The sequence below is a fragment of the Aulostomus chinensis genome, chromosome 10 (assembly GCF_037954235.1).
Source record: "Aulostomus chinensis isolate RoL2024-O1b breed Wild chromosome 10, RoL_Achi_v1.0, whole genome shotgun sequence".
Classification (NCBI taxonomy): Eukaryota; Metazoa; Chordata; class Actinopteri; order Syngnathiformes; family Aulostomidae; genus Aulostomus; species Aulostomus chinensis.
Window position 1 is genome coordinate 12,413,675 of NC_141329.1, and position 15,769 is coordinate 12,429,443.

General features: G+C 40.7%; 1 protein-coding gene across 6 annotated transcripts in view; it reads right to left on the reverse strand.

Moving 5' to 3' along the window:
• The window catches only part of eif4g1b (eukaryotic translation initiation factor 4 gamma, 1b), a 47,357-nt gene that overhangs the window by 26,135 nt on the left and 5,453 nt on the right, over positions 1–15,769 (reverse strand). For 2 of the 6 annotated variants that reach the window (XM_086216087.1, XM_086216088.1), the window contains exons 2-8: positions 12,985–13,032; positions 12,649–12,770; positions 11,467–11,544; positions 9,840–9,872; positions 8,641–8,661; positions 7,891–8,085; positions 7,487–7,589 (exon numbers count right to left, since the gene is read on the reverse strand). In XM_086216087.1, the coding sequence (XP_086072213.1) occupies positions 7,487–7,589; positions 7,891–8,085; positions 8,641–8,661; positions 9,840–9,872; positions 11,467–11,544; positions 12,649–12,723 (505 nt within the window). In that variant the 5' untranslated portion in view covers positions 12,724–12,770; positions 12,985–13,032. Of the gene's footprint in view, positions 1–3,761; positions 3,888–7,486; positions 7,590–7,890; positions 8,086–8,640; positions 8,662–9,839; positions 9,873–11,466; positions 11,545–12,648; positions 12,771–12,984; positions 13,033–15,769 lie in introns of those variants that run through there. The other 4 variants (XM_086216089.1, XM_086216090.1, XM_086216091.1 and 1 more) reach the window with 4 other exon arrangements.

Here is a 15,769-nt window from a genome sequence, read left to right on the forward strand (position 1 = left end):
GATGAAGATATTCATCAAAAGATAAACTAGAAAGGTGCTTAATGAGTGCAGACATTCTCAATTTGATGCTAAATGTCAATGAATATATTTGAAATAACAGATCAAGAAAAATTGGCATATTAGTAAAGCATATTGGTAAATTAAGAAATTCGTCGGGGTCTACTAAAAAACCGACACATTCATAGCTATCATCGTCCCGGATTCTTACATCACATGGATTGTAATGTAATATTAAAAGCTATAATGCCACGTTTCACAACTGTCGTACTAGCTATCTATATTATATAGCAATAAATCATATACCTGACCTCATCTCAATGTATCATACACTAAACATGCTTTGTCCTTCTTTCAGTAACCTCAATAAAAAATCTGTGTGATCTTGCCAGCCAGAAAGGCAAATCAATCTCTTTGCAGCATGGTGGTGCTCATGGGGATTGCAGTCTTCATTTTGGTGAAAACTACAGCTTTTGCCAGATAGGCAGACAAAGTTGAGACAAAGGTGAAGTTAATAATAGTTTCTCCAAAGCAACAGCTAATTAGAGGATTTCCAGTTAGGTTTCAGGGTTCATCATAGCACAGAAACAGCACTAGTCAAAGTTACCAGTGACCTCCTACTAGCATCAGATGAGGGACTCGTCTCTGTGCTGGTCTTGTTAGATCTTAGTGCAGCTTTTGATACCATTGATCACCATATCCTTCTACAGAGACTGGAACATGACATTGGCATTAAAGGAACCGCACTAAACTGGTTCAGGTCATATTTACTAGGTTGATCTCAGTTCATACTAACTAATGATAAACCCTCTGAAATCACTGTAGTCACTTATGGTGTTCCACAAGGCTCTGTGCTTGGACCAGTCCTCTTCACCCTATACCTGCTTCCTCTCGGTCACATTATTAGGAAACACTCAATTAATTTTCACTGTTATGCTGACGACACACAGCTGTACTCATCAATGCATCCACATGAAACAAATCAGCTGACTAAACTGGAGGCCTGTCTAAAGGACATAAAAACATGGATGACCCATAATTTCCTTGTATTAAACCCTGACAAAACAAAAAATAGTTATTGTGCTGGGCCCAAAACACCTTAGAGACACCCTATCTAATGAGATAGGTACCCTGGATGGCATCACCCTGGCCCCTAGCATGACCATAAGGAACCTAGGAGTTCTCTTTGATCAGGAGCTGTCCTTTAACTCCCACATTAAACAAATCTCCAGGACTGCTTTCTTTCATCTACGTAACATCGCTAAGATCAGACACATCCTGTCTCAAAAGGATGCAGAAAACCTAGTCCATGCTTTTGTCACTTCCTGGCTGGATTACTGCAATTGCCTCCTATCAGGCTGCACCAGTAGGTCCCTACTGACTCTCCAGCTGGTCCAAAACACTGCTGCCTGCGTGTTGACGAGAACTAGTAGAAGAGACCATGTCTCTCCTGTACTGGCTTCTCTGCATTGGCTCCCAGTCAAATTCAGAATAGAATTCAAAATTCTCCTTCTAACATACAAAGTCCTCAACAGTCAGGCTCCTTCATACCTGACAGAGCTCATAGTCCCCTATAATCCTGCTAGAACCCTTCGCTGACAGGATGCAGGGTTACTGGTGGTTCCTAGAGTTTCTAAAAGTAGAATGGGAGCCAGAGCCTTAAGCTATCAGGCTCCCCTCCTGTGGAACCGTCTCCCAGTTTCGGTCCAGGATGCAGACCCCCTCTCTACATTTAAGAGCAGACTTAAGACCTTCCTTTTTGATCAGACTTATAGTTAGGGCTGCTTAGGGGCTTGGGGATCTCCCATGGTGCACTGGGCTTCTCTCTCCTCCTCTCTTTCCTCCTGTATGTGTTATATATAAATCATACTCATATGTGTTACTAACTCATCTCCTTCTCTGGAGCCTCCAGGCTCTCCGCATCCCAGATCATGGGTGCTGCTGGAGGAGGCTACAGACCTGAAGAGGCTCAAGCTGGGTCAAGTTGGCTGTAAATTCATTGAAGGAGAGTGGTACTCGACCTGCTCTGCTTGTTAAGTGTCATGAGATAACTTTTGTTGTGATTTGGCGCTACACAAATAAAATTGACTTGACTTGACTATAACCGTTTTAATTGGGGGGGGGGGGGGGGGGAATGAACTGAAATCATCAAGAAAGTGTCCTGGATCTCCCTCCGAATTAAACGGGTTCTACCCTGGCCCATACTCCACCCTTCCATCATCAATTTCATGAAAATTTCCTAGGTAGTTTTGCGCAATTCCATTTTGAGTCAAACAGCAATGAAAACATAACCTCATTTATGGAAGTAATGCATAAAAAGAAGTTTTAAAACATGACCAGACCATTTCCTAACATTGGATGGGAAATAGACTGGCTGGCTTTGTCTTCACTGTAGTTTTTAAGGATTTTATGTGCACCACCATTTCTTGGCCGGGTGCAGTGACTTCCTTGAGTCCTGTCGACACAGTGAGGTTACTAAGCAACTAGCAGACACTATGAAATCACTGCACTCAGCCAAGAAATAATGCAACAAATAACCTCATGTAAAACCACAAACTGTTTTTTTGTACACCTCGGTTTTATGTTAGAGGATTTTATTGGTGGCAGGTTTTCTTTTTCTACCGTAGAGACATGTAACACACAGCAAGGTAATAATTCAGTGCATTTCCAAAAATGTCTGACTGTTTAGTTGTGAAGTTGTTGTGATCAAACTGAAATATAATCCTTTACCAATGCCAGAGTATTCATGTCTTGTGTGACAAGTATCAATGTCCCAACAGCAAATAAGACTTTAAAGGCTGTTCCTGTCAAACATTGTCTTCCTACATTAGAGTATTGTTGACTTGAGTCACGTCTCAGCTGATTGTAATTAAACATGTTTAGTCTAAAAACAGGCCCTCTCCTTTTTACTCCTTTCAAAACATTACTGCAGTGGACTAGAACCACACACCTGCAAACTGTACTTTGCTTGCCTTTACAAAGTCTTAAAAATTTTGAATGTGAATGCAACATTAAACAGACGCAGACACAACATCTGGAAAGCCCTTCAGGTAGGCCTCCAGACCATGACACAGCAGTCTCTTTCCCTGCAAAGCTTTGCATGCTGTCCCTTATTTCTTAAGGCAATGGTTAGTAATCTTATTTAATATACTGTACTGTGACAACATGCGCAAACGTGGTAGAAAAAAAAGAAAAAGTTCAAAAAGTTCAAAGAACTTATGTTAGCTTACCCGGTCAATAATGTCAATAAGACATTCACTTCATTGATATTAGCTGGCCTTGTAACAGGCCTCACCTACAGTTCAAAATCTGTTGTAGCCCACTTTCAAACTCACAACCTCTGTGTCAGGAGCAAAGAAGGACTGGGGTAAAACTCCTCAGAATGAAGAGGCCTCTCTTTCAGCTCAGCGGTAGCCACCTCTCGCTGTGCCTCGCTCCCCCTCTGCATGCATTAGTCTAACTCACATTACTGAGTCTGCATTGTTGACCAGGAGCAGCACAGCCTAAATATAGTCAAAAACCCACACCGTCTGGGCAAGATAGCTTAGGAGAGGGAGGGAAGACAGAAAGAGAGACAGACAGAGAAAGAGAGACGGGGAGCATGCTCACAACCAGAAAGCTAGAAGGAAGAATGTGACTTGTCTTGGACAGTGTGCCAATACTGTAAATAAGGGGCCTAATGTGACTCACACAGTACAGCAGCATGAGAGATGGGGGGGGGGGGGGGGGGGGCTGCAAAGATACACAGTCTAGACGGCACCTACCCTTAGAGTCCTCCTGTTCCTGAGAACCACGATTCCCCATGCTGGAGGCCTGCTGAATGCAAAACTTGGTATGGACAGCGAAGTGAAGAGGGGGTTTCTCTTCAAACCCCCTCTCTTACTTTTTCCTGCCCTCTCTACAGGTGCCCTCTCAGAATGACTTCTTTTTATGCTCAGCCCTCCCTCTTCTCGCATGTCTCTACTTTACTCCTCCCTCTGACCTTCCCGATTCCTCCCTGCCTCTCATTTTTTGCCACTTCCCCCTCTCTCTCTCCCCACCAAGAGTACATTAGCAGACAAACTGAACTGAGAGTAGGCGTTCAGACAACAAACAATCCTGCTTTAAAACAGGGGCCATGATGATGGGGGTAGGTTTTACCCTGTCACATGAAGTCGAGTTCCAGTGCGCAAATGTTGAACGAGATCAGTCTGAACCTTTTCTGGTGGCATTCCTGAGATGAGTTCGAGCCCTAAGTGTTCTTCTAAGTTGTTCACTGAGTAGAAGCAGCAATATCATGTTTCTATCCTGAGTTTTGTGAGGGGCACTAGAGAACCTAAAGGAAAAGGTCCTATTTAGTCTGTGGCATTATGGAAACTGACAACAATCTCAAAGCAAGTTTACTGATCAAGTCTACCAGACTTTGATAGGCATATCTCATGGTCACATGAACAGTTATTTAGAGTTATGTGCTAGTCTGATGTCATGGCCTGCCGTGTGACACACACAACATCAAACAAACACGTGGGCCGTTATGTCTCAAATGACCATACAAATATCTTACACAAATAACACAGCAGCTCCCTCACACTAGTATCAGTAACCTGCTGACATTATTAACTCGTCACCAAAACCCGGCAAAATTATGTTAATAAACACAAGATACACACGTCTCTGATAAGATGCTAGAGAATACAATTTCTTTTCCTTTGAATTGGCATTTAATCAACTCTTATTTCCCTCAAAAGTATAGAATCAAGTCTCACCTTGCTCAATCTTAGTCAATCTCAGTTTACCCTTTTCATGTAAAATAATAAAATTGTGTTTAACGATTAGAAGTTTTGCTCTGATAAAGTGTATTACAATGGGAATTTTTTAAAATTTTATTTTGCAAGCCTGTTCAAGCTCAGGTGAGGACTAAACAAGAGATATTTTGGTGAACAGGTCCCCAGATCTAGTCCAGTATAGAGCACTGTAGCAGATGGGAACAATCCTATATGTCGTGTAAAATGAAGTAAAAGAATTGTACACTGTAGACATGGGGCGATTGTCTTGGTTGTGACTTCTTTAAGTGCCTTCAGATTTATTTGGCAAAAAAGCAGAGCACTCGATGTGTTTTAAGATGAAAAGCAAATACTACACATGAAAGATCAGATGTTACTACTATGAGAGAGTGAGTAATACCAACTGTAAGATTGAAGTTTTACAAATAAACAATATACATCATCAGGATTTGTCTTAAGACAGAGATCCTGTTGCGCCAAGTCCAAGTTCAAGTGACAATTTGGTGAGTGCATCTACTGAACGCAGCATCAGATAACTTTTTTAAAATTTATTTACTTTTTTCACTTGTAATGAGTGAATTTTGCTTGGTGGGAGAGGTGTGGTGGGTATTTGGTGGGCAAGCCGTATCAACGATGTGCAAAAGCAGCACAAGGCCATTCATAGATTTATAAACAAGAAGTAGTATTGTAAAATCCATTTTTAATTTTACAGGAGTCCAAGGAGAGATGCTAAAATAGGAGTGATGATTATACTCAGCTAACTTCCGGTAGGTGTAACTTCATACTTAATCAATCTATTCCCCACCAGAAACCAAAATGAAAAATGTTGGTCAATTCCATTAAGCAAAATTACGAAGCTATTTATCAAGTGGGTTTTTCTCCCATAAACTAATGGGGAATGAATACAGACACCACAACTTTTACCATCTGTACCGACAATCCATATACTTAAGGGTGAAATCAATAACTGGTAAATTGTGACTGCAAGTAACACAATCACATAACTGAGTTCACCCCATATAAACGGATTTTTATCTGAATACATAATGGGGTTAAGCTCAGAGTCAGTTACATTTTTACATATTCTCTTCATTAACTTATAGAGAAAGCTGAACATACACCAAACGAATTCCTGTTACAAATTCTGCTTCCTTAGACAAACCCCCAACACACAGCATCATTTCTAAAGACTGGTCGTAGGGCCAGAGCGAGGGGCATTACCCCTGTACATGAAAGAGGCATGACATCTAAAATCAAACAGGGAATATTGTGCTTTTAAACGGGGGAGTAGTCGGGCCCATGGACCATATTGCTGATCAGCTACAATTTCTAACAAAGACCACACATAGTTTAGATGCCTGCTAGTAGAGGGTCAGCAAGTTTGTTTACAGGGTCTCAACAGTTCTTCTGGTGTAATGATACTTAACCACCTCTAGAGGGAGTAACAACACACGGAATCCGAAGCAAAATCATCTGCAGGGTTGGCTGTATGTCTGTGATGCGAAGGTCTAAAAACAGCATGAAAAGAACAGAAATATCCATGGAATTGATATTTTTGTGATTGTTGCATTCTTTCAACCTGATGTGGCAAAAACACAAACTACTGCATGAATCACTTCTTTCTATCTGTAATGTTGTAATTTATGCACATACATATTTTGTCTACCAATTTCACTCGACCTGCTGTGAATGTGATCGTCAGCAACTTCTGACATTTCCCAGAGTGGAACCACACCCCTACTCAAAACATGTCTCCTAGCTGCATTTCATTATTGTCATATGGTTTATGTTTTTTGTTTTTTTTTGGGGGGGGGGGGGGGGACTATCTGCTGATTTCTCCCTATGTGACTAGAGTAATTTAGCACGACTCGTGTCTGGTGACACAAGTTACAGACCACTCTTTGGATCGATCTAGCTCTTCCCCAAACATTGTGGATATATTTAACAATATTCTTTAAAGTAAAACAGATGTGTGACTTCGTAAAAACATAAATTACCACAATAAAATCATCTCTTCCTAAATTGTGTGCAGAGCTATAAAACCTACTGGGGTATCATTTTATGAAATGAGCCAAAAGGGCTCACAAGAATTTTGGAGTTGATTGGAAAGAAAGCGCAACCATTTTAGTATAGGTCTGTTGAGAGATTCATAACAGAGGACATATTTTCTGTGAATAGCGATTGGAAGAAAATTAAAAACACACTGAAAGGCTCTTAAACAAAAGCTTAGGTGTAGGCAAAAGTAGCACTGGTCATGAACAAAACCCAGTTAACAAAGTGGAGAATATGAAGAGTCTCGTAAAGATACCGGCTTCATCCACAGACCAGATATTGGAATGATGGTGCCGATCCGCATGCCAATCCAGTTTGCATGATTGGCACTGGATCACAAACATGCAGTTCAAATGAATTGCTTTGGTGCACATATAAATGTAATGCGTCTATGTATGTTTTTGCTTTTTTGAATAATAAGTGCTGTATTATACTGCAGGCTCATGATTTATCCTGAAAAAATAATAACATCGGCAGTTGTTTATCAAAACCTGTCTGAAGCAGAAAAAATGTGGATCGGTGTATCTTTAACTTCAAAAAAGATAAACATGAGAGGTAACTTTAACATGTCTGCAAGATTTTGTACAAGTGGTTGCCACTTTATCAGTTAAAATCCATGCTGTGTGTGTCTCAGTGTGAGTGACTCAGGTGAGGCCCCAGGTAGAGCCTCTTACCATAAGTACCATATTCAGCTGGGCTCGTGCCTGGGTAGAAGCCGGGGGTGCCTGCTGGGACGGGGTATTGCGGGGGTGTTGCCACGTAGGTTGCTGAGCGGTACTAATGAAACACATATTGGAGTATGGGAAGACAAGGTGGGGTGGGGGCAGACAAAAGAGCCAAATCATTATATGAAATATGGTTAAACGGCCATATAGATATTGATATTCACTGGCTGCTTCCAGAACGTCAATCTGTGAGCACACATAGGCCTGTGCCAGACAATACATTTCCCACTCTTCAAAGTCATTTCACCTTGGAAGTCAAGAAGTGTTTGGAGAAAATACACAAGCTCCTTCACACAGTCTGCTCTGCTTGGTGATATTGTCATCTGGCTCCAACAACACACATGTGCCTCTACCTGTCCCTGTATGAAGTAGGCTGGTCCCTGCGGTGAGCTGGGAAAGGGTAACTGCTGCCCCGGGATCATCATCATTTGGGATCCAGGGCCCGGCTGGTAGACGTGGGTGGGGGTCACAGGCCGAGGGGTGCTGCTAGGTGGAACACCCCGAGGCCCGCTGCTGGGAGGCAGGCTGGCCCTGTTGGTGTAGTAGGGCTAGAGAATGGGCAAGGGAGGAAAAAGAAGAGTAAGGAGGAGGTGACGGAAAAGAATGGTAATGATGAACACGGACAGGAAGTAAATGTAGTGAGGAGAAGGAAAGACAAAAAGCAAAAAAAAAAAAAAGTGAACAGAAGAATGGGATGGAAAGATGGAAAAAAGAAAAATGAGGGATTTATCGTTACCTTTCTGAAAACCGTCACATAGAAACTATCTCCCATCCCTTTATATGATCTGATCTCCTGGGCCAAGTCGAGCTAGCTTGTCCAGACTAACAGCAAGTTCAAAGTTTGTCCATGAATCTGTGGTTACATTCAAACTAGGAACATGGTGGCCTTGCCTGCCAGAAGAGATTAAGCGGCTAATGCTGCTTCATTCAGAGCCTCCTCATTGACATTCTGCTGCTGGCCTGGGAGCTAACTGCCGTAGCCAGCAAGATCACACCAAGCCAACAAAGCCAAACACTGCCAAATATTAGACACACATATGCACTCCTCAAGAGTGAGAGAAAAACAAAGGGATGGGGGGAATGGGAAGAGGAAATTGAGTTACCTGTAGCGATCTGAAGCTTCCCTTCAATTGCGCAAACACAGATCGCAGACAGAGACACATCAAATGGAAGCAAGAGGGTGGGAAGGGTTGAGGAAAAAAAAGAGAGCACCACAATCAGTTAGAGCAAAGCTCCCAGAAAAAAATTTGTTCATAGCCAGGCAGTGAATTAACAGGCAGCATGCAGAGAATAGGCAGAACAGTGAATAATAATAAACTAAGATGCATTTCTACTTGAGTGTAATAGTATACATATATCTTACTTAGAATTTCCAGTATGGGATGCTTCAGTTCGGCACACACTTATACGGGATGTTTTTTATTATTACTTGAGACTGCACCACCCTGACATGAACATCACTACTATCAAAAACACAGGTCTTGAACACAATTTAGTGTGGGCAAATTGGACTAGACACAAAGAAGTATCTAGTCATGAATATTTCCTTCCATCAGGCAAACTTTATAGAGTTCATCTTAATTGCTAAGCTCATTGTAATCGGTCAGGGCAGAGCGGAGTTGCATAGACTTAGCTGGGTGACACAAAATAATGCAGTGATATACCATACATATAATATAGTGAAGTATCAAATATGAGTGCCGCTAAATCTGGTGGAAAAAGTTATTGTGTACAATATGGTAATTGTGATATAAAAAGACAAATGGTTTTATGAGTCCACTTGCTTGGTTATCAAGAAAAAAATGCATGTTAACTTTTAAACTCAAACTAGCTAAAAATATATCCAACAAATATTTCAGCAGTATTGTTTTGAAAATAGTGTTTTACTAAATTAAAGCAGAAACAAAAAGCATACCTTCAAAATATTTTGTTTTGTTTTGTTATTTTTTGGCGGTTACATAATCGCACGGGCTGACATTGCCAATCAATTAACTGTGTAGCACTATCTTTATGTAAAAATTGTATGTATACTATATTTAATGCATAAATATTTCTATAAAGGCCTCAAAAAAGTAATCACATCATTGATATTGAGGCATTTCCTCCAAAACATATGGCTATTCTGGTGACATGTATATTAATGTAGTTTTATCACAGGTTACCGTTTAAAAAAAAAACAAAAAACTGGAATGGATGCATTCATAGGAATATTGCCATTTTATTCACATTTTAAGCACTGCAGTGCTCCAGCAAAGAAAACCCACCCAACCACAGTCAGGTGGGTCAATGGTGCTGTTAGTACCTGTTGATGTAAAGGCCTGGGCCCTGGGGCAAACTAGAGGAGGAAAGGCAGACAGGAAAAGGTTAAAGACAAAAGCACAAGATCCATGCTTCACTCACTGACAGGCTCCTTCCAGCCCTGCACCATTCAAACCAAAATTTAGGGCCAGTATAAAAATGTGCTGAAAATGGTCAGAAAACAGTAGAAAGCTGTTTTTCCAACCATTGCACTGCCTTTCTGTATACCTACTTCCCAATTGGTTGACTCCCAAACTTTTCAGCTGAGCCCCTCCACCCGGTATAATTGGAATTTTACATTTGCCCTCACAGATCTTCTCAAAGCACCATTGTTTTTAGATTTCCGCTCAAATTGATGTTATTCATTTCAACACAGGAAAGAAAACTATAACCCTTTCTGTTTTAAACAACCTTCAGAATACTTTTACAAGATGCAAATGGATACACCATGTTTGCAATCGTGGTCAGCGACTTACAGCATTGGAGAAGCATAATCAATCATGTTACAAAGTGGAAATAGCGTGACTGTATCTCTCAAGCGGAGATGTGTGATGCCTAAGGCATAATGCAGCAAGGTTAGAATGCATTGTGCAAATGTCTGCTCCTGTATGGGAGAGTATCAGTGAGGGAGCACATCATGCAGTTCTAAAGCCAGAACACAGCCAGGAGCTCCTTTGTCTGATCACTCTGTCTTGAGCTCTCCTGTGGTTTTGTTAAGACCACATTATTATTTTAATTCAAACATTTACCTGTCAGTTGTCAGAATGTTAGATTTAAACTTGACTTCAAATTTTGGAAGGTGGTGAGTGTGAATTTCGGACTCTGCGTCCTTCTGCATTCCCCCTGCAGTTCACCCACACCAGCTCCAGGGAGGCACACCCCAAAGTTTGGGAACTACTGGTTTACTTCCTTCCTTCCTTCCTTCCGTCCTTCCTTCCTTCCTTCGTCAACCTCTTATCCTGTTTAGGGTCATGAGAGGTCTTCAGGTGTCTGGGTTTAGTTGTTTAACTCAAATAATGTGGTTACCACTTAATGTTAAAAGTTAACTAGTTATTCAAAGAGTCATTTCTATTCACCTGATCAAATCAGCAGGCCTCTTTGCGAGTGATGAATAAATAACACAATGTGGATGAGAATCATTTCAATTGATAAATATGAAGCAGAGGTCAAATACCACATGTACATTAAATCTAACCTCCAAAACACCGTTTACAGCCAATGTCAGTGCATGGCACACTACACAGGAAGAATTCTTTAAGGTGAATTTCAACTTAAGTTAACCGAATGATGCAAAACCGGAGAGAAGTAGACAAACACACATGCAAGCAGTCTAAGAAATTCACTGATTGATCCAAAGGCTTTAAACTAGGTCTTCCACTTGGAGAAGCAGCAGAAATTGAAAAGACCTGAAACGTGCAGGTTAGCTAAATTTGCTTTATGTGTAACTTTGAAGTATATTTTCCTTTATGTGAGATTGTAAAAGCTAATAATAATTTGTGTGTGTGTGTGTGTGTGTGTGTGTGTGTGTGTGTGTGTGTGTGTGTGTGTGTGTGTGTAAGTGTGTGTAGGGTGGGGTGGGGGGGTAGATTTGCAGATGTGCTGTAGGTTAAGTGAGCAGTGGGCATTCCTACCTGTCGGGGCTGTGGTGTTGGGTTCATTTGTGGGGTGGCAAACACAACAGAAGGGGGCTGCCCGGGGGGGAATGAGGGCTGCAAAGTACATGAAGTGATATAAACAGGAAAACAGTGGTGTGCAGGAGGAAGAGAGTGTGGGAAATGCAAGGATGTACAGCAGACAAGTTGTGAACCCATGGGGTATCGGAAAAGCTAAGTTGAAGCTGATACTATGAGAGCAAGGCTAAAAATTAACACAGCAGCAGGGGTGACCATTTTTTCAGTTACATGGATGTGATCAATGTGATGGAGCACAAAAAAACTATGCAAACCGTCTAGTACTTCAGGCTACGTGGTCAAGACTGCTACTTAAGAAAAAATATTGTAGCAAATCTGCTCCGGAGAACACATATTGATCTGCTTCTAATTATCTTCAAACACCCTATCAGGGGACAGACGTTTTCTGTGTCCACAACAGCATTAAAAGTCCTACTGCAAACTGTCAAAGAAGCAAGGCCTCAAGAAATACATCATGACAAAAATGGTTGTTTTACTTGTAATGGCCTATAGTTAACAAAGATCTGATGAAAAAAGGGTTGAATTTACTGACTTTATTTTGGATTCCTCCACCTTAGCCGTACACTGACTGAACTAAACAATGCCAGTAAAATACTACCACAATGAGGGATTTTAGATAACATACCAACGATCAAATTAAGACATGATGAGTGAGCTGATTTGAGCTGCATCATATTTAAGTGTCACAGACATGTACACGCACTGTCACTATGAAGTCCCACTGGAGTTTTCGATCATTTTGGGACATGTGCAGCTGTCAACCTGCTTGTTGATGCAGTTCTGACGTCCAGCAAGAGTTACAAACTTCACTCAAAGACAGTCGCAATGTTTTGGATATGTCAGTGGTGCAAGTCAACTACACACTTGTTATATGTATGGCTAGAGGTGTTCATGCTACTCATAGCTCATATCAAGGGACAGGCTGCTTCTGAGCCAGGTGAGCAGCTTTTTATAAGTTTGTTTGTGAAACTGAACTTGGTTAATATGTTACATCTTTTCTTCCTAGTGTGAATCTAAATTAAACAAACATTCTAGTTCAGTTTACTTGCTACTGCTGATTACACACCTATCACAATGACATATTGTAATTGACGAATCACAGATGATAAGGAGGTTCCTTACCTGTGAAAGGCCAGGGGAGGGGGCGGGGTGGGGGGTGGAGGGGGGTCCTGTTATAGGCTGTGGTGCTTTATTCATTTCATGGAGTTCTGCATGGGGAGGCGGATGTGGACCTGTGTACTAATCTGTAGGAAGAGAGAATACACAAGGTTGGTGGATAGATGGAGTGGGATGCAGCAGTTTCTTTTGCTTTAGTGGACGGTCGACTATAGGTTAGGAAAATATAGTTGCTTAAAAAAAATAAACCTATCATTAGAGACTATTCAAGTTACACCCACCACACACTTTAAACTCAATATTGAAATTTCCCTGTCGATAATGTCAGCTTTGAATACTCACATTTATAAATCCTTTTAGGTCCTTTTACACCAAAGAATGTTTTTTTTCCTAAAAGTCAGAGAGGAAAAACCTTAATGTTAACAATCAAACAAATTACACCGCTGAGAATTCGATCGCATCACAGACGCTGCAGTTATCATCACATCATCAGCAGATGCCTCAATGAAACACGGTATCAAAGCAGACAAGTACCTGAAAGTTAACATAAATTAAGCTGGGCAAATTACCTTTCACGACTGAATGTATCTGAAATTATTTCACCTGTTTATTAATTCAATTATTCTAGGTGCTTGGAAGTGTAGCAGCAGATGGCTGACATGATTAGCCACTCACTCAGTGGGGTTACTTGCACAATTGCAGTGGGCCGTTTCATTGGACTGCTGTCATTCCAGTGTATGTGAAAAGAGATTTTTTTTTTTTCCATAGCAGCATGTTCACTTCTGGAATGGTAGTGTGCCCCTTACAGTTTACAATCAAGAATTTTGGTCCAGTTCAGTTTTTACATCACATAGCTGGCAAGTAGCATAAATGTTAAACAGTGGCCTTAATTCAAGTTAGTTATAGCTATCAGTTCTAGTTGTAGTTATGTTTGTTTGCACTATTTTCTTTGCTATTGCTTTCTATACAATAAATGCTCTAAAAAATTACATTATATCTTTGCTTTTTATTATAATTTTTATACTTGAAATTATACTGCGACATACCATGAAGGGATTTGATTTATACCGTGATATGAATTTTAGGTCATACAGCCCATCCTTAGTCCTGGCAGCAACAAGAGATGCACAGTTGACATGGAGTTAAAGAATTATTTCAATGATTAGATGGTTTCACTACATTTCAACAGAGATAAATGAGAAACAAAAAGGAAATTATGTGTCAGACAATAGCAGATGTGTTACAAGATTGCATTCAGCCAATGTGTTCCACCATTATTGCTCTCCACATGGTCTCTTTACCTGCCAGCTCAAACATGTTTGGCCAATGCAACAATTCTGACATCATTACTGAATACTGTTACCTACAGATTTTGCATTTAATTGCATATACTGCATCTCTTAACTGGGATTACCGCCTGAATAATACTCTGAAACAGACTTATTGTTTCCGGAGTCCTCGTTCCATTAGTATCCACAGCAGATTGCAGTTTAAGGGGATAGCTATACCTGTTTGCAAACAATTTCTCCTGCATCCACACAGAAGCCAGTCAATGGTGAATCACCATTGGAGTATATGATGCACGGAGGACAACAGTCAGAAACCGGGAAAAAACAAACAGAACAAAACACAGGCCTGATAATACACTGTGATCAAAATTGATGAAAATATGCGTAAACAGATTGAACAGTAGTCTGCTAATAGAAATCCATGTTAGACAGCAACAACACAGGTGCAAGCTGGAAGATTCCACTACATGATGTGTCAAAATGTTCATATTTTATGTACTCCTCCTGACAGTAAAATAGCCATTATAGAGCCATCTCTTCAAATAATTCTCAGGATCACTTGGTCCGAGAAAAAATGTAAAATGACCATCCCCATGTCCCTTTTACTTGAAATTCCCACTCATCAGATGATTATCATGTGGGTCCAATACCAGCCTGTCCTAGCAATATTTTTACACAGACAGTTGTCTTTAAAATGCAGAACAAAACTTGTGACACCTGGCTTTGGGAAGACATTCATACATTAACATTAAGGACTTTGCTCAGGTCTTCCCATGGGTTTCAACTTCAGTGAACATGCTTTGCCCTAACTCACACTTCCTTGTGCACTTCTATCCAATCGCATCAACATTCAGTGGACAGAAGCAGAGAAAGATCACCCCTGACTTTTCCTTTTTCATTTCAGCCTGAATTCACCTTGATAATCAAGAACTGTTTATAATGCTTCATGACACAGATTGACTGAAAACAGGTTGAGAATTTTATTTTTATGTCAAAACTTCAACCCCTGGATTTATGGGTCATTATCTGGGTCCAGTGTAACAATCTTTCTTTAGTTACATGCCCTCACAATAGTGACTTGATTGCTATCTATAGCTGAAGCCCATCTTATCTCGGCCAGTGACACATATGCTCTCTTCCCTTGATACACACTCACACACACACGGCAGTATAAAAACCCTGAGTCATGATGAATCAGGTTTTTTTTTTCTCTCCCTCTTTCAAAGAGGAAATGACAACACACCAATGGATGTAATAACTGTTACCATAACTGTCAACAAATAAAGAGACAAGAGCTTTTCAAAAGCACAAAGTTTTTCTTTATAAACTGATTCATTCCCTGTCTTACAAAGACCGACATCAATGATTGGCTAATCCACTGTATACAATTTAATATTTGATGAAAGAGGTCAGTTAGGGGAAGGATGGAGTGTAAGGCCCTAAGGAGTGACAGACCGCAATTCTTTGAATCCACAGACAGAAAGATTGTAAAACTGAGCCAGGCTAGCTAGGAAATGAAATGCTGAGTAAACAACCTCAGGACTAAAACAGTGTCTCCATCTAACCCGTACAGCCACAAGGCCTCACACTCTACTCACTGGGGGACATGCTAATGAAAACATTTCACTGTTTTGGGGGGAATTCTTCACCCTAGATGTACTAAGATATGTCCTGCTGCTTTTACAACTACTGTGCCAGTGACACACACACAGGACAGTCTCCTGAATGTACGAAAACGAATAATCTGCCAAAATTTCTCCAAATGTTTGGCAGTACTGCAACCCAGGAGGAGAGGTAGCCGAGAAGACCTGATTGCTTAAGAAATCTGTGTTATAGGT